Source organism: Pungitius pungitius, chromosome 11, assembly GCF_949316345.1.
Source record: "Pungitius pungitius chromosome 11, fPunPun2.1, whole genome shotgun sequence".
NCBI classification, from domain to species: domain Eukaryota; kingdom Metazoa; phylum Chordata; class Actinopteri; order Perciformes; family Gasterosteidae; genus Pungitius; species Pungitius pungitius.
In genome coordinates, this window is record NC_084910.1 from 7,638,682 (window position 1) to 7,662,948 (window position 24,267).

The following is a 24,267-nucleotide window of genomic DNA, read 5'->3' on the forward strand; positions in this document are numbered from 1 at the left end:
CTCATTAACCCCCCCCAGACAGACTGGGCTCATTAACCCTGAGGCTGAGGGTTGTTTGAGGATTTACTCGGTGCTAAAAGTTAAGGAGTGCAGCGGGACCATCGGCAGTCACTAGTCATGAGTAATAATGCTCCTAGTGAAGCTAAGGATCCAAAGACAAGAGGAAGTGAACGCCATTCAAATGTTTTGGATTACAGCCGTTTCCGTGTTTTTCACATGACTTTGAATAACCGCAGCAACAGACACCAGAGTAGAAGACACGCACAACGTGCACATCTTTATACAACATATGATTTGGTCTACAATTAACTCTCACAGGCTTCTATATCCTCTGCTGTTTAGTATGCCATATGTGCAGATATAAACACCTACATCCCAATGTTTGTTTACCCCAAATGAGCACACACGCATATACTGTATGATTGCAATGGTTGTGCTATTATTTACCTCGTGGAACTCTTTCTTTAAGGGGAGTGGGCTGCATTTTCATTGAGATGATCCAAGGGGTGGCTGCCTTTCCAGGGATGAAGGACATCCAGGACCAGCTGGAGAGGATATTTCTGGTGAGTCGCTGGTGCTTCTGTGTGTGTGTGTGTGTGTGGGCGGGGGGGAGTTTAGCTTTTACAAATGCACAGATATGGCTGATGTGTAATGTGACAGGAGTCCTTATAGAAATTAATGTGTCATATTGACAATGTATTGTTTGACTTTTTTCTTCATTTTTCTTCTTCTTTTCTTTTATATTACATTTTCTAAGAAAATAGAATGTAGGATAGGAATGAATGAATGCTGCTGATGTGCACAGTGGGTTGTGTTGTCTGTGTGGTGATTACTTCCCATTTATACATATATTTATATGCTAATGATTTTGTTTGTATTGATGATTAACTACTAACTAGTGAGTGAAGAAAGAACCCTGATAAGATGGAATCACTGCGATCCTGCCTCACGAAAATCCAAATATTTATCTTACATTTATTTATTTATTTAGGGTTTAAAGTGTCCTAACTTCAACACAGTATGTAAGAAGATTAATATAATGTATTCCTCAAATACAGATGGTCTGGCAGTCGTGCTGTTTGTTCAGCAGTGAAACTCTGTTTGACTGTATATATAAAGGAGACTGTAGGAGGCCACTCTTGAACAGCGCTGACATCACAGCTTGATTAGGTCACAAGTTTGGGCCAAGCGAAGTGTTGCACCCTTCAGGTAGAACCCTTTTCAAACCCAACCGCAGCTCTTTGATTCGTGCATACGCTGACATGCAGAGCGTTACCTAGACGACGCGTTCGTGCCTTTACTGTCACCTGAACGTTTTCTTTCCAATGACACAAAGAGTGTGTCCCTGAATGCATCGGCGAGCGAGTCTGTCAGCTCATGGTCGTGCACGGTGTCCAGCATCCATCACCAGAGCGGGGGGGGTTAGGAGGGCCGGCCAGAAACAAAGATGGAGGCCGTTGCAGTGCAGTCAGAATGAATTGAGCCGTCCATGTTAACTGTAGTTTAATGTGATTGTAAAATGTTTCTGGGTCTACATGGACCACAGGACCAGGGCTGGGGTTCCACAGTGTAACAATAGCATGGTAGCCATTAAACAGTTACATTATGTGAATAATATATGTGTCTGTGCATTGAATTGTAGGATGGTGCGCATGTATTTTGAAGTGAAGGGAGGTCCCGTGAGTCCTTGAATGGCCCGATCTGCCACTCCCCCCATATCTCTTTATTGAAGCAGAGTGTAGCAAGCCAGAAATAATGGATTTATATTCATAGGCTGGAAGGCCCTGAATAATTAATATTGAAAATTACAGGGATGAGAGTATGAAAGGGTCTGAAGTCAAGTACGGAGACAAAGGATGTTCGCTGCTGTTTGGCCCCTGGGCTGAAGGCTACAGATAGGCATCTCAGAGATGCAAGGCCTTTGGAATTGTTGGATGAGCTCAGGTGCAGAAAGGCCTGCAGGCAGCCGGAGGAGGGAAGACAAAATGCTTCTTATCGATTGTCCTTCACGCCGGTAAGAATCTGTAAGCTGCAGCCCCTCCCAGACCCAAAGGCACACCGTGATTGGACGAGAGAGGTCCGACGGTGGGATGGCCGCTGGCCAGACTGATGGTGGGGCTCAGCTGCACACCCCCTTCCCTACAGAGGCTCTTCAGTCTGGCCAGACATCTTCCCACTTTTTATGCTCTGGCGCCATCATGGAGGTCCACTGAAGAAATGAATATACGCAGACAAGGGCTGGTGCACACGTCAGTCGGCTCCACCAAGAGCCTGAAAACATGAAATTCAAAGGGACTTGGTGGAACTTCACAAAGTCAAGGACCGATTTTCACAATCCTTTCTTCCTGTGTGATTCATTCTACACTAAGAGAAGTTTAGGTACACTGTGCACAGCATTGTGCTGTTCTTTCATGTTTTTATACCACCATCCTCTGCAAAATGTACGGCCCTTTTTAATGACAATTGTGTGAGAATCCCACGCTTCCATTTGTAGATTCAAGCTGACTGCTTTACCTTCAACCTGGGGAACCGAAGAGTCCCATCCACACCCCAACTGGGGCCACAGACGTTCTACTTTTTGGGTTGTAAAATGCTACATCCATCCATATGTCCCTACACATGCACCTTTTTACTTTTCTCTGTGTATTTACGTTTGACTTCATCCCTAATTTGATTAGATTGTGGCCTTTAGTACTGCGAGGAACCCACACCATCATTTCAGTAACGGTCACTATCGGCTTCGCGCCTGCATTCTGTGGTTGGACAGCTCTAAACAATCATTTTATCATTCTGTTCCATCCCTTAGAAAATACTGATGGGCCAAACTGAGCCTTTGCTATTTCTCATACCGATCACATTCTGTGTGTCGATTAGTTTGGCTCCAGTTGTCAGAGTGATGAACATGGAATGGCGGAGGTGTGTGGTCTGTCGAGGCAGGGTGTGATCACTGTGCCAGCCTTCTTGTCAGGGCAAGGCAGATCTTGACATTCTCACCGGTACTGCCTGCTCTGTGTGTCAAGATGGGTCCGAGTCTGGATGCACAGCCTCAGAGAATCGTGAAGGGCACCATCGATGAATTATGTGGAGTCACAAGCATCTTAAAGGCCACGTTGTTTGAAGAGAGAAAGAGGAAAGGTCAGCCTCCATCACGGTTTGAGAGGCACCCTGCCAGGAGTCGAGCACATTAAACGTCCTCAGATGTGTGGAATGCCATTCGTTGGCCTAGGCTTGTTCTGATATCAGAACCAACCGGGCTGTTTGCATTCTTGTGAGAAACGCTGTTGCTCATTGCAGGTTTCTGAAGGGGAGTGTTTCAATATTCAAGGTCATTAACCGCATTCAGAAGATAATGGAAGAAAGCCTTTGATGTAGGGTCAATCCGTTATCTTCATCCTATCCGAGGGGGCAACAGGGTTGTATGTTCATGGAGATCTAGATCTTTCCACACAAAGAAGCAGAGGCTCTACTCTGAGTGTCCTCTGGGTGTCTGATCTCATCACCAAATGGCCTGGCCAGCCTACATGCTACACGCTGCCCCACCAGGGTGCGTCGAGCAAACAACCAAAAAAGTCTAAATAACTAAGAAGATAAAAACATAAAACCTCAAAAGGCTTTCCTGTAGTTTACTCGTCCACGTCTGTGTGAGCGTAAAGCTTGATTTATTCCAGGTGTCTTTTCAGCTGCATGCTGGTGTCTGCAGTGATGAAATAGGCTTGTCTTTAGATATTTTTTAACACGGCTGTGTACCTCTCTCACACACGCTCTGAGGATGTCTGTGAGAGTAAAGGCTGTGGGGGACGAGCTGGTTAACTAGCTGTCAGCCCACAGATTACATCCACTGCAAGGACTCTATGAAAACAGACAGGTCCATCTACCGGAAATAGCCACTATCCACTCTGAGGTGTGTGTGTGTGTGCAAAGACAACACGCTGCCTCCTTATATTAGCGTGACTGAAATAGTGAAATATGAGAAGCAACAAGGTGACAGCCGTGGATAATAGGATAGCGTATGTTTCTAGGCGTAGGCTCTGGTATTTCCACCAACACGTTGGCTATTTCACACATGATTAATGTCATTAATCAGATTAGAGCTTTACAGCAATTGAGATGACAGTTCGTGTTGGTGTGGAAATGATGCCTAGCAGCATCTGATTCATGTCTCCAGATGCTGCAGCCCGGTAGTTGCCATATTTTGTATAAGGTAAAGCTAATTGGGAGCCCAGTGTTAAGAGCAACGTGTTGAATGTGGGGAAGTTGGGTTTGGGACTTTCACCAAGGAGAGCAACACCAGAAGTCAACGTTTGTTTGTCACATTACTTCCATACTAAATGAATGACACATCTGTAGTTATTTGAGGCCAGATGTTCTTTGTCACTTCACAGCAGGGATCATTTTGCGTTCATCAATATATTTTCTGCGGTCTTTGTCACGAGCACGCTTTTTCCTGTTAGGAGGTGTGTATTTTTCTGAGCTATCCACCCTTCACGTGGTGTGGAACGGACACATTAAAACGGACACGGAGCCTGTGTAGTACAACACAAAGCATCTTACAGGAGACCAGTCAGGACCTTAGACGGCCTTTGGGACAGAGCCCCATGAGAACGTCACGCTTCAGAACTACTGCAAAAGGGTCCCTTACTGCAGCAGGGCCCGGCATGCTCCCCCTCTCCGTATTGACACCCGGTTTGTTCAGGAGTGACCCAGTGCACATACGAGCTGAACCTCCCCCTGCTGGGGAGAACAGGCGCTTCCACCTGCTGAAGCCAGACAGGATAGTCGGGGCTCACTGAACACATTCCACCCACCGCAGGGGGGGGCAGCTGATCCACTCGACCTCCTCCTGAAGATGAGCCCAATGGGATCGGAGAGCAGCTAGGGTGGGACTGGGATTGTATCCCAGAGTGGGAGGAGGCCCGGGGTCAGCATCAGGACACAGGCACAGAGCGGAGAGTAGGGCTGTGGGTCGGTGCTGGTGTGTGTGTGTGTGTGCGTGCGTGTGTGCGTGTGTGTGTGTGTGTACAAACGCAAGCAAGCAACTGCTCCTAATGTACTGACTAACAACCTCACAACAGCTCAGACCCACCAAGACCCCCTCGGAGGACTAGAGATGATGAGCATCACCAAGTTCTGGAACTCTTCGTGGCAGCTGTCCACTGATGAGTCCGTCTGACACAACACAGACCTCTGTAATCCCTTCATTCTCTCCCTTCTAAATATAATTGGGGGATCCCGTGAAGGTCAGACCTTCCCTTTGTTTGTGTATGGCTGGCCGGGTGGTCTGTGTCATACAGTTTTGGGTGTAGTCTGCAGAATGTGCATGAAGAGTTCATGGTCACGACCTTTGACCTCACAAGGATTCCTCTGAGGCAGAACATTCTCCTGCTGCCTCAGGTTCTGTCTGCTTTCTTTACGTTGAACCGACACACACTTATAGCAGATGTGTGTGTGTGAGCAGCAAAGTGTGTGTTGTGACCCATTTCATATCTTCATATAATCCATGACTTCTTCCAACCACGGGACGTTTTACATGAAGTCCAGCAGCTGAGCCCACCCACAGGGCTCTCTTTGTACATACCGCTCTAACTGGAGGCTCCCTGAGGTCGGCCTGCAGGTGCTTGGCTGCCCTCTAGTGTCGTGATTTGTTATCACATCAACTGTGACTCCCACAATGGGCCAACATGAGGCAAACTAGGCTCGGTCCCTTTATTCATTCCTCTAGTTTTCATTCTGTTCCGTTTTAGTTTTGCCCCTCTTAAGTACATACTTTTCTGACCTGGCATGTGTCTGTGTAGGGAAACATATTTTTTTCCGGGGTCAGCCACATGAAAGGCATCAGAAATGGAGTTCCCCAGCACATCCCAGAGCAGCACTCTGCTGTAGGCCATCTGGAAACGATTATGCTGCCTAGCTGGGATGCATCATGTGGAAGGCATGTCTCTGGCTTCTGTCGTCATAAACCTTGGGCTGTGTGCTCGACAACTCCAGCCAACCTCCATAAACGCTGCACCGATCATGACCACTGCTCTGGGAATGGAATCCTTCTCTCAGTCTCTCAATGCTCGTACCAATAGAGTCATAGGACCCATATATTTTATCCATAGTGCATCGTTTACATGTGTTGCCGAATCTGCTTCCCTGACAACCTCACACAAATAAACCTCTCACAAGGACGCTGTATTCAGAGTTAATCATTCATAGTTGTATTGCTTTATGAGTACTGACCTAAATCTATGATCCATCTAACATTGTAGCTTCTCGTGCTAACTTCCAGTCACAGCAAAGACAGTATACTGTGTTTGAATTATTTGATTTTAGAGTATGTATTTATGTATTTCCTGTGTGTGTGTGTTCCAGGTGATCGGCACCCCCTCAGAGGAAACCTGGCCCAGCGTCAACTCTCTGCCTCACTTCAAACCAGGTGCGACCTTTAGACTCACTGGATGCACTGAACCAACCCTGCCCCAAAGGGAGAACATGGCGTTGGCAGGAAGCTCTTTTAGAATACAGTGAATACTGTAATACTGTATGTGTTGCCTTCCACTATCTCTAGCATGCAGCCTCGTATGTGTTAGCAGAGAGACGTTTCCTACTCAACATGAGCTAATACTTGCAGTAAACATACTGCATGCTAAATGATTAGCACGCATTATTCTGATGATACTGCACAGTATTCTGAAAACGTGGACTTTTGTGAAATCACAAAGGCTTCTTTGGATGTGCAAGTGAGTTGTAGTCATATTTTCCTCTACTTGTGGAACATGAGTAACATCTAACCAAACGATGAAGAAGGCTGTTTGCCCCATGAGGAGGACCTTTAACCTTCCTGAATGTCATCACTTCATCATTGTATCCTACTAGGCAATGGGATTATTATTGTAATTATTGAAATTATTACCAGAAATGAGTTGGGGGGGCTAAATGACCTTTGACCACCAACATCCAATCAGCTCATCCTTCAGTCCAGGTCCACATCTGAAGGAAGTTAAACGTTCCTGGATAGACAACCCAAAAATAGACTTCTGCTTAATAGTTTTGCTCTATATATATATACAGTATACATATATACCTTTGCACATGTATTGCTTGTGAGCTATTGATGAGCCACATACATGCCTGAGGTGGGATTTGTCGTTTTATATACATCATCAACATGAACCACTGTAATCCATGAATGCAGCAGGGGGGGGGAGGAGGGGAGGAGGGCTGGGCACGGGGGTGGCAGCTCTGCCAGGGCCGCCATGCCCTTTGGGAGCTCATTAGGGCTTTTAGAGGGAACATGAATAGAGGGACTGCAGATTAGTGTTAGCTGATGGAGTGAGAGAGAGGGGACGAGCGCAGAGACATGGAGAGGGTCGGAGTGATGGCGCGGGCCGGCGAGGCATCACAGAGCCGCGCGTTGCCACCTCACATCTCCAGTGGCCAATTAGGGACCAACCAGAGCGGCTCTCGTGGTCACACGCACACACACAACCCATCCTGATGCACGCTCTCATCCTGTGGCCATGGCAACGGTCGCTCACGCACGCACTGGGAACAGCTGTCTGAGACAAACACACACACAAACACACAGAGAGCCTGGTCCTAGCCTCCAAGCATTGCATCTGTTTATGTAGTGTGTGCACACAGGCAGACTGAGAGGATCAGCTTTACATGTCATGGGATTTATTTACATATACATATATGTAATATATATATATATATATATATATATATCATGCTTTGTATTCTGGTTTCTTATTTAGTTCAAAACCAAAGCAAAATCCTTAATTTTGTATTATATGTATATTAAGGCATTGAGTCCACAGAATACTAGTTTGGCAACAGTGTCCCAATACACTTAAAACTAGGTTTTCAGAGGGGGCAGATTTCTGTGTAACACAAGCTAAATGGTTCCACTTCCTGTTTTGGCTCCCTGTCCACATGTGACACACCTGTGATGATCTAACCAGATTACTAAAAGAAAAAGCATGCTGCCCTTCAGTTTGGACTAATAGGATAGTATGATAATGACCTAGTGAATCCAAGCACCTCGAGGTCTTTGAAACGTCCCACTGGGCTACATGTAGTGATGTGACCGAGAGGATGAGAGCAGTCAGTTCCAAGTCCGGTGCCACAGCTGCACTCCACCCAGAGGCTGCGGCCGCCAGCAGGGGGCAGGAGTGCATCAGTGCGGAAAGCCTCTCCATGTCTCCACCTCACTGCTCCAACTGCACCACTCCTCTGGCCGTGATTCATCACATTCTCGTCCCAAACATGCTCTTAAGGTTGGATCTCATCAGGACCGAGGACAGAGTGCAGCCGCCGCTTGTTTTTCACATCTTCTGCAGTTATGGAAAGTTTCCCCATTTTCCGGTTTGCAGTCAAATGTCGCGACTAGTGCCAGGTTGAAGAAGAAAGTGAAACTTGAGGGCCAGTGTGTATCATTAGAGAGGTTACAATATTTATAATTTCTTCTTTGGTGTATGACCCCTGGAAAGGATGCTTCTTCATTTGGTGAGAGGCATGCATATACAATATCATCAATACAGACATGATCATAGATGGCAAAATAATCTGCCGACTGTCAAAAGAGCAAAAATCCCATTGTGGTATTACAATCGCTTGTTAGGTGTTCACGGTGAAAGTAAATTGATTCAAAGTCGGTCCATCCATCCTTCTGTCAGTCGATTATCCCACCCTCTGTCCATCATCCATCCCTGCTCCACCCACTCTGCATGTGATTGGACAGGGTGTGAGGGAGAAACTCCATGCTAACAATCCTGAGCCTGTTGCTATGTGGCAGCGGTGCTAGGCCCTGCACCGTCTAATCCTACAGGCATTGACAAATTGACTGGAGGCTCTTTCACAGACTTTGAATATAGAATATAAATTTTGCCAGCACTGAAAATAAGTCCGTTTTTTTTTTTTAATGAATTATACGTATGTTTTATGGTTTATGAAATAAATTGTAAAAATCAGTGGTTCTCAACTGGTCTGGCTCCGGGACCCACCATCACCCCATATATCTGCTTTGCAAAGGATTGTGGGTCAAAAGAGCCTTAAACGCTTTCTAGCCTGCAAATCACAGAATGGGTACTTTTGACATTCTGCATTTGACATTCATGTCACATTGAATCCCTGTATGGATAGTAGTATGAGTATTGGAATACAGCGCCTTTCACTTTGTTTCATTTTCTTTGGGAACAAAATCCTGTTTTCACTCAATTCGATTACTCAATGCCGACGTTTACTGTTGAGTGTTCTTAAGTTATTATCTCATCCTGCGGATGCTTTGTGCACATGTTTCAGATTAAGACCCGAAGCAGGAATGGAAAAGATTTGCCCTTTGAGCTTCTGCTAGAGTTTCTATATGAAAGTACTTTTTGAGAAACATTGGATGGGGGGAGATTTTCTTTTCTGTAAAGAGTAGATCAGCATGTGTCTAACGTTAATCTGACGACTCAATTATTGGTTTGTTGTGCTCTTCTCATTACAGACCGCTTTACAGTTTACAGCGCTAAGAAGCTCAGACAAGCGTGGAATAAGTAAGTGAACCACTCAAACACGAGTTTAGTGTGTGTGTGTGTGTGTGTGTGTGTGTGTGTGTACACACTAATAGTGTAGCGTATGTCATGGGATGTTGCAGCTGACTCTCTACTACCCTCGATCCTGTCTGCTGAGGGTAGTGAATGCACTCTTTGCAGCTCCCATACTCTACTTTCCTGCAGCATACAACCTGTGTGTGTGTGTGTGTGGGTGTGTGTACGACTCTGCTCTGGGACAACTGACAGGTTGTGGCACAGTGCCACAGGGAGTGTGTGTCTTCAGGAGGAAATAAAACAGTGAGGATAGTAGAAGTGTGGTGGAATGTCAATGAGTATCACTTCCTCTCTGCTGTCTCCTGTCAGCCAGGGAGCGATGCATTTGATGTGAACCTGGACACTCACTTTGTCTCTGCCCTGAGAGTTGGCTCCGGCCTCTCTGCTTTCTGCTCCCTGCTGGTTCCCCTCATCCAGCGGAAGCAATGTAAGCGTTTGGATGTGCCTGTGAACGTTGACGAGTAAACTCAACCAGGTGTCATTTTGTTATCATAGTCAGCAAAACGACGCAGGTCCCCAGATCCTGATCAACATGGCCGAGTCCCAACAGTCTGAAACAGCTTTCTTCTCACTGGGCAGAAAATACAGAACCACATCATCTCTGCCTGCAGCTTTGGCTACACATGCTGGTATCTACTTTTGATCGGTTAACCCTGCTCCATACAGAATGGAACCCCTATGAAGGGGCATGCTAAGGCTTCCCATGTACAGGTCCAATTGGGCCACATCACCCTCATCCATAAAGGAGTCCAACGTGGGGACAGATCCTAATGGGATGTCTACAGATCAAATACAGAAAGGCTTTCTTATAAAGTTCCTGCTGCAGCTTTGCTCCAACAAACACCCGGTCTGCGACTTTCTGTGGTGGTGGGGGCGTTACAGGCAGGTGGCTGCCTGCTTCTCGCCTCCCCCGGGTCCTCGTTGCAGCTTTCTGATAGAATACCACAAAACGGACGCCATGCACGGATGAAGGAGGAATGCTTCACTCTGCTGTGAATGTACCTGCAGTTTGATCGTTTCAGGAGATACGATCGATCTCATGACAGATGTGCACTTAGTCACTCTGCCGAGCGGACAGTGATAGCACGAAGGAATGTGCACCCTTTGTACATGTAGCCCTGCTCGTATCCAGGTGATTTCACACCTGAACATATCTACCTGTTAGGCCTGATGCCTGCATAGAAACTACAAAACAAATCCTGTTAGAGTTATTTTTGATTCATGTAGGTTTCCCTGGTTAGAAACCAGGATGTTTTGTGGGCCAATAGCTATAAAGGTGTATAGCTATTGGCCCATATAAGGTTATGTGGTAAAATGTCATTGTGGTGGCGGGCGTGGTTTCGGCTCGGCTGCAGGGGGGAAGAGAGGGGGAGTGGTTCCGGGAACGGGCCCAGGTGGAGGCAATGAGCCTCAGCTGGGGTGGAAATAACGATCAATTGTGTCCCCATATAAGTGGCAGGGAGATGACCCTTTCTGTTTTTGACTCACATTTGTTTGTCTCTCTCGCTTTGTTAAGGTGGAAATGCTTCGTTCAGGTGGTCTGCAGTAGATCTAGTTGTATTGGAGAAAAAGGGCTACACGGATTGTTTAATGTGGTGGAGGGATATGGAATTGAAGAAGTCAGTGGAATCCCAAGTGCAGATAGATTGACCTCAATGGTTCAACATTGACCTTATAAGAATGAGCTGTACTATGAGTGATGGCGAGGTTCAATTGAGCTTCTGCCTGCATCTTGAAAAGGAGGCCTTTTTCCATCCGTGTAGTTTCCCACAACTAGGGAACCCAGTCCCACTTCAAGGTTCTCCTTACACTCTGCTGTGGAATTACCCAGGTTCACCAATCTGTATGACCGAGGCAAGAAGAGGCCCTGGTGGACTTCATCTGCCTTTTTGCTGATTGGCGTTGACAGAGATTCCTCCTCCCTCTGTCTCTCTGCTGATAGGTGCAGCTGAGATCCCCATCGCGAGCTATGGGAGCGACTGTCAGAGCCCCTAACTAGGGAGCTAAACATGAGACGCTCACAGAACACGGGAGGCACTCGGAGCACGGCGAGCTGCGCTCAAAACATCATGTTTATTTAATGCAGTGGAGGCCTAATTACGATCTGAATTTGTTGCTCTTCGTTTATTTCTCCCCGTCGGCGCTGCAATAAAGGGCTGGTTCAGGAGTTCAGCGACTCCCAGTATGAACGCACACACACCTTCACAAAGCTTTAATGAACACTTTGTGTTTTTCACGGTGACCCACTCGCCATGTACGAGGCGACCTCAAAGAAGCAAGGTGTAAGCGTGTGTGTGCGTGTCTAAGAATGTTTTTTCCCTCTGAATCGGCAAACCTTCAGCATAAATAGGAGGCTTGTTTTTCTGTTGTCAGCAGCTGTGTTACTTCGAGGAGAAGTCTTTCTTTCAGGGATGAATGAACTCTACATATATAGCCTGTATATACGGGGTGTGTACATGTTCCTGATCATGTGTGTTTGTGTGTCTCAGGCTGGGCTACGTGGACCATGCTGAGGAGTTGGCGAGCAGGTTCCTCCAGTGCTTCCCAAAGAACCGCCTCTCGGCCCAGGCGGCGCTGAACCACGAGTACTTCAGCAACCTTCCTCCACGGCTCTGGGAGCTGCAGGACAGTATGTACCAACACATGTACACCACCCATCTGGGCTGGCAGGACGTCGCCTGAAGTGGTGCATCACAGGCGCATTTCATTCTTTTATTTTAGCTGTACATCAGCAAACTTACAGTACGGAATTGGGGGAAGGAAGGAGAATCCAAGGTCAAAGGGCCAAGGGGAAGGGTGAAAGGTCATACAAAGCTTTGTATGATACCTTACTTAAAGGTTGCTCATCAGTTTTAATGCGTTTTCCAATTACAATTTTTCTTTGTTACAGTCTTTTCAAAGGGTACAACTTGGTGAAGTGGACATCGCTGCTTGGTCGGGTTCAGGAAAAGATGGTGGTTTGGATAAGATTAACTGCGCAAGTGGCATTACTTAAGTACCTATAATATGTGACCCCTCGTGTCACACTGTGCACGGGCTGCTTATTTTTGGGCTTTGGAATTACAGTGCATTCAATTCATGTTGCTCCACACAATATTGTTGTGCACAACAAAACACGGATAGGGTGAACAAATTTAGATTTAGTGTGACTTCACACATTTAGTGTGACTCATTGTCTCAAAAAATCCTCAAACATCTATTAATAGGGTCAGAAACATCGAGCTTGTCTGCAGTATCAAAGTTCTCCAGTTACAGCTGCCTTGTCCATTCATGGTAACCAGGGCTTGACATTAACATTTGTGCTCACCGCCCACTGGAGCTGGTGGTTTTCCAAAGCCACTCAGCAATTTCATTAGCCACAATTTTGTTGATGGGAAAATAAGTTTAATTTGATTAATGTTGACTACAATCAACTAGATTTACAATCCTTTCAAATGTTAAGGACCATTCAAGGTTTACACCCAAATCAAGACTAAATGAAATGTATACGTATGTGCAGTCACCAAATCAACTGTGTGTAAAGCTCCTTTTGTATGAAAACATCTGCAGCTGATTAAGACAAAGACAAAAAGAGAAGCTTGTCCCAGCTCCAAAAGAGGTTTTTTCGGTTTTATCGGCAGTTTTTCTCTTTTGTGTCTGACTTTGGGGGTTCCTACAACATGTGCCGTCATATCCTTGCCTCGCACTAAGCAGGTCTCCCTAAAGTTGTATCAAAAGCCTCCAACTATCATGTGTGTTTCTTAGTAGCGAACGTACGGTCCGTCTGCCCAACACTCCTGAGCTTAAACGGGTCTTTGTCTCCACGCAGCCTGCTAACTAAACTAAAGTAGCTGAGCTAAACTAAGTGCACAATCACAGTCCCCAAAAAATAAAATATAGAGAGACATATATACAGAATTCCACCCGCCAAAGTGGCTAGTAAGAGCGCATGCTTTACTCATGCATTTGGCAAGTGGGCGGGTGCTAATGTGAAGCCCCAATGGTTACACTACAAATGGGAGCTAATACTAGCCATGCTACTGGTCCAAATTCTTAGCTAATACCAGCTAAAAGGGTTAGTTATATAAGTCTAGAAGTTCTAAGTAAGTCTAAAAATAAAGACGTACATAAGTGTGCTGAATATACCTGACAGTACTATGTCTAACAGACGACTGAACCAAATAGCTATAAATTGTGGTATTGTTGTAGATGGGTTGAATGCAGAGGTCATACTTCACATAATGTGTGACAACTGAATTTAAGATTGAATTTCTACTACACTATGATTTGTACTATGCTGTGTACAATTTGAATAAGCTGAAAAAAAGACATGGTAGTGAAGCTTAGCATAGTAAAATGTTTGATTTAATTCGTATGACTTAGATCATTTGAAAAAACTTGCTTACTTAGGTAGAGGATTTTATTATTTATTCATATTAAATGTCATAAGGTGTAAAAAGTCAAAGTCAAACAATACCAATGTGCAGAAAAGCTTGAACACAGTTCCATTGACAGTCTCTCTGGCCTGAGCTCCCTCTGTGCTCCTACTCCTCGTACTCGTAAAGATGGCGAGCAGCCACCCGGGTTGTTTTGGTCCACTCACAGAAGGTCTGTTATTATGTCAGTCACAGCCGCTGGAACATGCTCAGTTTGAGTCTCACATTCTGCAAACCTCAGAAACCAACCGCATCATTCAAAACTCCGTCACTTTAGAGGGAAATTGTAATGCTTGGTCCCATAATAGTAGTAATAGTCAACATTATATCTGAAATAATAAACATACATTTGCAGTTGTAAAAGGGTTTGTCATATATCACACTCATCTTTATTGTCCAATTGAATCACACATTTTACAACTGACTTATTAATTAATCTATTGTATACACATACTACATATTTTTCCCAGGACCCCCACATATTTCGGTATATATTTCACATCAGTTACTGTTTTAGTATGTATTTATTTATTGTTATTATTTTCTATGACTGTTTTATACTCTCTCTGCGATGATCCTGTAAATCTCCCCGCTACAGGATGAATAAAGAATTGTTGTATTTTATACAATATTGTTATTTTAAGCCTTTTCTTTTTAAGGTGGACACATTAGCTGCTGTTGATTTTGATTTGTAGATAGCATTTAGTGTGTTTTTTAAATCATGCACCAATCACAGACATTCATAGACCTATTGTTTCTCCAGATGAAGTTATACACATTTTGAGATCTGTTTAATGCCAGAGGTTTGCATTAACACTGTTTCACATGGTTGGTGTCTTCTTTCAATTAATCCCACAGAAAGGGGTTATTGAATGAGGGTATGTCAGAGAGGACACGTCCATATTATTAGATATGCTACATACATCACCAATCCCTTAAGCTGTTATTCTGACATGGTTGTGATTTTAATGGAGAGTTCCATTTTTTCTATTCCTGCTGATTAGGGTTTTTCAGCACTATTAATCCTGTTATCATCAACCAGCAGGTTTTCATGTCTGAAATGAATTAGAGATCGGCGGTCACTAAAAGGGAGAGAAGAGAGATGGCTTATTCAGATTCTTGTCATGCTTCCTCTCTCTCTCTCTTCTCTGCATGTCCATGTGACAGGCAAGGAGCCACCGAGGGAGGAATACCAGTCATTTAAAACAGTTTCCTGAAATAAGGACAGGAGTGGATAATCACAAAGAGCCTTGTGTGTGTCTCTCTGTGTCTGCCACTTGCAGTTTTGTGGGTGAAGGATGTGTCAAAATTATGCAAATGAGAAATGAATGTAGATAAAGAAGTGGCTAATTACTCCAGCTGTGAGTGTTTGACTACAGCCGCGGCGTGCTAATCATGTTCCTCCGTGAGGACAGACTGCAGGAGTACTGCCAGTAACCCCCCACACGGTGCATTCTATTGTCATGTGTATTATGGGTTTCCCAGACAACACCCAGACACATTACCAAGGACAATGGTAGAATTAGACAACAAGAGCTCCTGAGGTTGCTCTTACTGTTTGGAACGGTTGTTACATTTTTTGTTCAGATTTCAGTGAGCAAGGCTAGTCGTTTTGGATTTAATGAACCAATGGGATGGTGTAACTTATTGTGAAACAAACACGTGACATAGACCTCAATGTTGACAACTGGTTTGACAAATGCTTTGCTGGACCCATCCACTTCCTCTTCCTCTCACCCTTGATGTGGGATTTAGAGGCTCTATATTATATTGAGGGGCCTTATAGACCAGCCTGAACACAATAACTTGTACAAAACGTATAGGCTCTGCTGACGTCATTAGCAAACGAATGATAAAATGAACACGCCAGCTACGAATGCTTTCTGGACACAGCCAAATATTCAGGCACCTGTTATCATTTAGGGGGAGGAGGCCGTACAAGAGAAAGAGCCTTATACCAAAGTCACAAAGGATCATAAGGATATGTTAGTACAGGTCATGGTCATGTAGCTTAAGTTTCTGCAGTAGAAAAATGTGCAATTTAAAACATAACATAACAAGGTTTAGCATCTTGTAGCTGATATTTCTCTCAATTTAATTTTCCTAAAAAATGTCAATATAATGTCTTTAAAGATGCTTCTCTCTATGACTGCACCCTTTAAAAATGCACCCTGTACTAAATCACTCATGTATTCACTTCTGCATTTCTAAACATTTCTATCTTTAACAAGTCATCCTGAAACCTTCGTCTTCCTGTCAACCTTCTTCTAATCTGTGTTCGTCCCCCTCCCCCACAGTGTCTTCTATCTTCACCGTACCAAATGTCAAGCTCCAGACAGAGAGCGGGGACAGCATACAGGTGTGTGCACGAAAGAACAGCCATGGCAAGGCCTCCTCTGGCAGCAAGCACTGACCGGAGGCAGCACCCTGCACACCGGGACCTGACAGGTACGTGCTCATTCGTATACAGGAAGCAGCTAGCAGTCGCACACACTCACAGGAAATGCAACAAACGTATAGAAGCACACATGAGGTCCACTCTAATCCCCACTATGTGCAGACTTGTCAAACGTATGCCTTTTCTTGGGTTTTACATCTTAAAAGCAAAACGAAATGTGTACGTATAATCAATTGCTGTTGGGAGACCAGTCCTTTACAACCACTTTAAGACAGTAACTCTTAACTATCAGCGCGTCCTTTCTAGCACGGAGACATGTGACGCCATGAGATCTGTGGCGTGTGCACTGAAGCAGAGAATGAGGTAATAGACGGAGGGATGGCTTTGAGGGAGCAAGGAGGGTGTCCCATTGTTTAGAGCCCGGACTCTCACTCGCCACTCGGATAAAGCTGCACTATTTGCATGTAATGAGGTGCAGAGCCCAGCCACAGGGATAATGGCCGTCCTAATGAGAGCAGAGCACCTCACTGATTACTGACAGGTGCAAAATCAACTCGGCTACAAGCAACCTCCAACTTTGTGTGACACTTCAGCGCTTTTCTCTTGATGTTCCCTCCACCAAATATAAATGCTGAGAGAGAGTGTGTGTGTGTGTGTGTGTGTGTGTGTGGAGAGGATGGAAGTCACCCCACTGAGAGAACTGTGTCCTCTCAGCTGCTGCTTTTACATTGAAATCAGTCTCTTTGTCTGGACCCTTCTACAGCCTGACAGGCTGGGAGAGCTTCACTGATAGTGCCCTAATCCCTCTGCACACATTCACATTAATGCACTGACACATGCACGCACGCACACACACACACACATTCTCACAAACATCACCCATGCACATGTTTAAACTGGGTTTCTACCAAGTATTTATAGTTGCAATGAGTTAGAAAAACAAGAGTGAACATGTGACCGACTGTGACATCCCTGATGTCATCAGCAACCAAAGCATGCAGGCTCACACTGTGAGGAAACATGACCAGGTAATATTTGTAATATGACATTGCTAACTATTAGCTAATACTATGAGTTTACTTACAAGTTAGTATTATACTTACTGTAAGTCATATTTCTGACTCTCAGTGTATTGACTATGTTGTCATTTTATTATGTGGATATTATGTGGACACATGATATCTATTTTTCACTCGGTCCATCTTGGGAGGGGTTTTTTTTTGGTCAAGTTGAAAGTGACTGGTAACGTCTAGCTAAATGAAGCTGACACAGAGCAAAAAAAGGGGCGGGACACAGAAATCCACACTTATTTGAAAATGAATTACACAACCTGTGTTACCTTATATCCTTGAAGAAAAGAAAATGGCAGCTGCTTAGAGCAACTCAGAACATCCAGTTCATTCATCCAGTCGTATCATCAAGACCTTCAAAACACAAGGCTTCCTATTTGAAACACCCAATGCTCCATTAGACAAGATACTACGATGAGCACATTGAGCACAGAGACATGTAGCGTATTGAACGTAACATTTAACTGGATGGAAGTCAGTAAGAGGAATGAGGAGAAGGGGAACAGGGGGAGGGTAGAGTGGGAGGCAGGGAGGGAAGGAGAGATGGAAGCAGGGGCTAGCGGGAGGGTTTCTTTTTGTCGAGGCAGCTTTGTATTATTTATAGGAGGTGGTGGAGGCAGGCTGCTTCAGATGGAGCAAAGGAGGCGAGCAGCCCCCTTTTCTCCTTTGTGGGGTATTCCCAGTGGGCAGGCTTTGTGCTGCTGGATGGCTGCCTTTGAGCCATTGAGGGGGGGTGAAGGCCGGGCCCGACCCGCCCGCACCAAGACACGCCACCACTACAATGTCTGTCCAGAGAGGGGGGAGGGGCGTAGCTGGAGTGTTTGATTCTGGCAGGGAGGAAAAAGGAGTGAAGAAAGGTGCGGGGGCGGAGTGAGGGTGGGGGGGGGGAGTAAAGGCAGGTCTCCTTTACAGTATTGCACTGCATTGATCCATGTTTATTCATGATTTTGCATTATTCACAAGATTAGCTGATGCAAGTCTGTGCCAAGGGTAGGCAACACGCCCCCCCCCCCCCCCCCCCACCCCCCTACCTCCCGTCATGAATCATGAATCCACTCAGTGACCACACAGTTCAGCCCAGAGTCCCAACAACAAGTAGGAGACAGCTGCCCCGTCTCGGGGCTTCGAACACACCAGGCTGAGGAATTGGACGCAGTGCGCTCACATTCGGAATACAAAACAATGCATCAAACTTTGATTCAATCAGGGAGCAAAAAGCAACATGAAAGGGGCAAAGTCAACAGCTTAGTGCCTCCATCCAAGGAGGAATTTAGTTGCTTGTGTTTTGAAAGCGAAACTCTTCACCGGATTGAAGCATTGTTACAGATCTGCACTCATTTATAATCCCAGTGGGCCACAAACCTTGTATCAGCTTTTTTCATAAAACAATGCTATTGGTCATTGGCGAGTTGAGCCTATATGAGTTGTGATTGGTCAGAAAGCCGTGACTTGTGCTACACTAGACCTCCTGCATGAACCAAGCATCACTAGCAGTTGCATCCAGACTTTTGGAAATGGCCTGTGTGGTCTTCCTCTTTCTGCTGTTCTTATGGAAGCAAAGAACTCTGCTCTGTGTGGAGGCGGAATTACTTTAGAACATTCGGCCAAATGCATTTTGTTACCTTTTAACCTTGTGAACAACTAACATCTCACATTTGACAAATGACACATGTCTTTCAGCTGACAGCTTGGGACGTGTGTGTCTCTCTGTTGCTGCCGGACTTCACATGAAGCAGCAGCCTCTGCAGTGTGTGTGTGTGTGTGTGTGTGTGTGTGTGTGTGTGTGTGTGTGTGTGTGTGTGTGTGTGTGTGTGTGTACAGGTCAGCCGCGGGACACTCGGGCCCTTGAGCATCACAGTGTCACTTTGAAGATAACAGCTGCAGGCAGAGCTTGACAGTCCTGTCTGGAATGTAGAGGTGCCAGCTATTTATCAAACACACACACACTGAGCCTGAGCTATCATCCTAGTGACCGTCCTACAATTCCGAGGGATAAAATGAAGGGAACCGTCATAGCTGTGCAGGGCTTTTGAGGCAGCTCTTGAAAGTAAACGCACCATTTGTCCCCTGGTGGGTTCCTCCCCTGGATTCTTTCTACTTGAAGTCGTCGGTGTCCAGAACAAACAAAGTCAACACGATGAAGAATATTTTCTGCTGTGGGGGAAGAAGAAAAATATTTTTTGCAACCTGTCAGAAAGTTTTTAGAGGACAAAGTGATTTAAAGTACATCCCCGCTGTGAGCCCGTGGGGTGGGGGGAAGGACGACCGCAGGCGTAGCCTTAAGAAATGGAGAGCCTTCAGTCAAATGAGCCAGTTCCACCCTCCCACTACCTCTTCTGACTTAGCCCACATTACTGACAGATGGGGAATGTGTTTTCATTTCATCTCCTGCTCTGTTAACCGTGAACTACACGGGTTGGGCCTCCGTTCACCTCATTCTTCGGCATTCTGCTTTCGGGGAATGATTAAACAGAGCAGGAGCTCCGTGTTTTCACATGAGGAGATAGGTTCACGTTTAAGGACGCACGCACATACAACAAAACTATCATGGGCCACTAGGCGATGATATTCATGTTAACTCTCCTCAGCATCCTCTCTTCATTCCTCCTGTTTATTAGCTTTTGGAAAGTGTATAGTGAGAGAGGTCTTGAGGCAGGACAGCAGTCCCAATCAAGTTAGGTGATTAGGGCGTGTCCATTAATTGTATTTTATTGCCAATTACAATGCATTTCGCAATTATGTCTTTTTGGTCTTGTGCATCCCTGTCCTCTCCCCCTTTGTGGGACATGCGTCCTGGCCCTAACCCACGCATTTTCTCCACGTTCAGGGTGTTTTGGATGAAATTGTTTACTTAAGTTGTTCATGAATCAAGCTACTTCAATTTGCCATCAAAAGGTGCCCAGCATCAATGTATTTAACTTACTAACTAACTAACTGAAAATACGAAAAAGAAAGAGCTTCATTCAGCGTTACGTTCACTCGAGGATGATAATGATTTTTACAGCCTCTGGAAGAGTCACATCCACACCCCATGGGGGGCCGGCATCTTTTTAGATGTTCAGATTAAATGCTTCAGATTTGGGAGCAATTTGTTTGAGTGTAACCAGAACCAATCAGGAACTGTTTTGGGGGGCTGGAGGAGTTGGTTCTATTCAGAGTTGTTGGTTCCACACATCCAGTGGTGCATTTTATCATTATTTTTTTACATTTTGGACTAATTGGTCATTGCGAGTGTGTCCATTGTAAAAATGAATGTTCCATTGGTATAGAAGGGATAACATGGTCCTAGTAGTGGCAAGAAGAAACTACTACTCCCTTTCTCTGGGGGCTGGATGACTGAAAGGTGGGGGGAGGTGGGCTCAAAATAGAGACAGACAGAAGAAGAAGTGACCGAGCAATGAGGAGGTATAGGAGGAGGCCGGGGAAAGGTTGTGTTCCACTCCCTCTGGGTTCACACTTAGAAAACTTCTCCTACTTGTTGTAAAGAAAAAGGGAGAGCGAAAAAGAGAGGGGACAATGAGAGGACAAAGCCGGGAAGGGAGGAGGCAAAGTGGGGGGGGGGAAGCTGTGCAAAAGAGGAGGAATGAAGACAAAGCAGAAAGTAGACAGAGGAGGAGGAGGAGTCCTCCAGGAGGTGCAGGAATGGATTTCATGTATAATTTGGTGATCAGTGGAGGCAGCAGATGCCATCATGCCGACACGTAGAAGGAGAACCGACTCCCATTATCATAAGCTCCCCTCTCGTCACAATGACGCTTTCTGCCAGCTTCCTCAAGTTTGTCATGGTAATGTTGGGAGTATTATTGATATACTGGTGTATGTTTCTAGCTGGATAGCTTTCATTCATAAAGTCTGGTGCACATGAAAAAAAAAAAACTCTCAGCTCCTTCACTTTTTTGTGAAAAAAAGCACCGACGAGAGAGGAGAAAACAATGTGACAGCAGTTTGTGTGGATGCATCCAAAAAGCTCAACATCTCGACAAAGGAGGATGTGTTCCAGCGATGCAGACCAAGAGCCGCACCGCTTACTCTCCCATCCTCCATCGCCCAGTTTGCTCTTTCCTCCGCTTGCCTCCACCATATGGCTCTGCCTAATGAGCATTGCACACGTACCTTCTTTTCTTTTTTGCTCCTCCAAAAAGGAAAAGAACATTCGACTCCTTCTTATGTGGCGCAGCCAACAGCTTCTCTGCAGTGGAAGATCAGGAGCGTCTCGTCTCCGATGAGTGAATTTGCTTCAAAAAAAGCATGCTAATGAGTTCCAATTTACCAGTGCTGCGATTAAAAGAGCTGAGCTCAGATGGATGCAGAGGGGACATTGCGAATGCATGTGCTGTATGCATGTTGCACTTTGACATTGAATTGCAGAGGAGCGTTTTCTGAGTTTCACATATGGCCGATTCTCTGGTCAAAATGCCTGGGGTAGTAGAAGGCGAGTAGGGGTAAGGAAGTCAACGCAAAGGGGCGTGGTAAGTTGGCACAATGGTGCTGTGAGGGCATGGCCACTTCTTCAACTCTTTCCAATATGATTTCAGAGAGTGATGCAGAAATGTGACCCACTTTGTCTCACAAAGCTGACAGAAAAAATACAACTGATCCAGTGAGTGTTTTTCCTAATATCTCACCACAAAACTGAGAGGAAGCCTGAGTGCTGTAAAAAAAATAACTCCAACCATCCCAATGTCCTGAGAGCCGAACTTGAGACCTCTTCACCAGGTAGAAGAGCAACATACTTATGTATACGTTTTGCAATTAGAGCGTATACACTGCTTTCATTAAGACGATTCAACGGGTAAAGACCCTCAAGTCGTCCCCAGAGACTCAACATGCCGATGATTTCTACTATTTTTAAGGGCCTCGTCTGCTGAAGGCCCTTGTGGGTTGTGTTAGAAAAAGTCACAGGTTCATCAAAATCAAGAGTTTATCCTCTCAATATGCTCTGAAAATGACTTTGCTCATTAGATCATGATTTTGTCTTCAATGATGCAAGTTAGGATCCGGCGCCTCTTTGTGGATAGTTGGTGGCCCTGTTGTTATGCAATGTTTCCATTCTTATTAACGGCTTGTTCAGCATACTGCTTATAACATTACATTACATGTCATTTAGCTGACTCTTTTATCCAAAGCGACTTACAATAAGTGCATTTCCACATAGAGATACAAACTCAGAGAATTAGTTGGGTGTCGTCGGCATAGCTGTGATCGGAAAAACCATGCGAGCAAATGACGAAGCCAAGAGAGCAAGGAAAAATCTGGGATTTATTGTGCAGAGACTTTTTAGTCTGTGGAGTCCATCTTTGTACTGGATTTCTTTTCTTTTCGGCACACAGTGCCTGAGATGCAGGTTATTAATAACTTTGGTTTAATCAACTTACCGTAAGAAATTGAAAGTGAAAATGTCTAAGTTTGAGTTGATTTTTGCTGCGGTACCCAATCCTCTCATTGGTTGAGATCGGTGGTTGCACCCCTACTAAGTGAATCAGCACCCTCCTGTGAGCCATGGTTTGTTCATATTTATATTCAAAGCCAGTGAGCAACGGCTTTCACAATAAAGATGTCAATTTGAAAATGTGCGATAGAATACATGTCGGCGTTACTTTATCAATGCGTTAACGTGGTTACTCGTTATTCATTCTAATTTTGATTTATATGTATACAGTGTATATACAGTACCAGTCAGAAGTCTGGACGGCTTCTCATTCAATTTAATAAGTGTTTCCAAACTTGTCTGGTAGCGGGAAGGTACCAGGTTGCCCCTGCATTGAGATAAGTTTACTTACTCTACTAGTAGTGTAGGTCAACCTAAACTTACTGAATACTAACACTTATTAACATTGCGACAAGGGCTTGGCTGACCTGGGACAAGGTCAATTTTATAGTTATACTTAGTTACACTTCATAACGTGTAGTAATGCTATATGTATTGCATTTTTCATTACACCCTGCCTTCAGCAATCAATAAATCATAAACTCTGACAAAAAACAAGTCTAATCTGTTCTGCTGGTGCAACATGGGTTCTGTACCTCTGCTCTGTTCCTCCTGTCTTTGTTGGGTTTTCAGTGGTAGGGTGTATATAATAAGTGCTCCGTGTATGTTAGGGATCCAAAAAGAAGAAGGCCTCACCACATCTGTTCTTTTTAATATGCTTTTTCAGCCTCAGCCTACCGTAACATTGTTCCGGGCAAAATGTTGCCCTTTGGCACAGTTTAATATCCCAAGGCATTCCTTTTATATTGCACAATTCCACAACGCCGGATGTCCGTACTGTGCCAAGTGGTGTTCTTATTGTAGGTGAAGGCAAGGGTGTGCAGGTCGGTGCAGATGAGTGTGTTGGTTTTTCTCAGACTTTCTTCATGTACTCCTTCTTAAAATTGATCAATAACGTTTGTTATTTTTAAAGCTAAAAGCAGCTTTTTAATTAGTCATCTTTGACTTACACGTTCAAAGACTGAACACCAAACTATTACTACAATGTTCAGCTCTGGCCTTCATTTGCCTTCCCAGAGTATTATTTTCATAACTAAAGCCACCCAAAAAGCACCCAAAACCCTCAGCCCCAGCTCTGCGTGGTACCTTAGTATCTTATCCAGCAGCAGCCTGGCGGTGCTGAGCTTTATCAGGGCTGAGCAGGGCTGTAGGGCTGGCTGCTACAACACACTGCTGTGGCTGGCTCTACTGCAGCACCAAAGTCCTCTCCAAAAACACTGAGCTCCACCTCCTCCATCACTCCACTGCCCATTGCTGCTCAAAATGCTCACTAGAGTCGCTTGTTCTTTGCTTCTGCACTCATTTCCTAACTCTTCCA

At 45.0% G+C, this 24,267-nt stretch overlaps 1 protein-coding gene across 3 annotated transcripts in view; it reads left to right on the forward strand.

Annotated features, from left to right (window-relative positions):
• The window catches only part of cdk14 (cyclin dependent kinase 14), a 112,577-nt gene that overhangs the window by 65,881 nt on the left and 22,429 nt on the right, over positions 1–24,267 (forward strand). For all 3 annotated transcript variants that reach the window (XM_037453024.2, XM_037453026.2, XM_037453025.2), the window contains 5 exons: positions 470–563; positions 6,355–6,418; positions 9,476–9,524; positions 12,068–12,207; positions 16,291–16,441. In XM_037453024.2, the coding sequence (XP_037308921.1) occupies positions 470–563; positions 6,355–6,418; positions 9,476–9,524; positions 12,068–12,207; positions 16,291–16,406 (463 nt within the window). In that variant the 3' untranslated portion in view covers positions 16,407–16,441. The remainder of the gene's footprint in view (positions 1–469; positions 564–6,354; positions 6,419–9,475; positions 9,525–12,067; positions 12,208–16,290; positions 16,442–24,267) is intronic.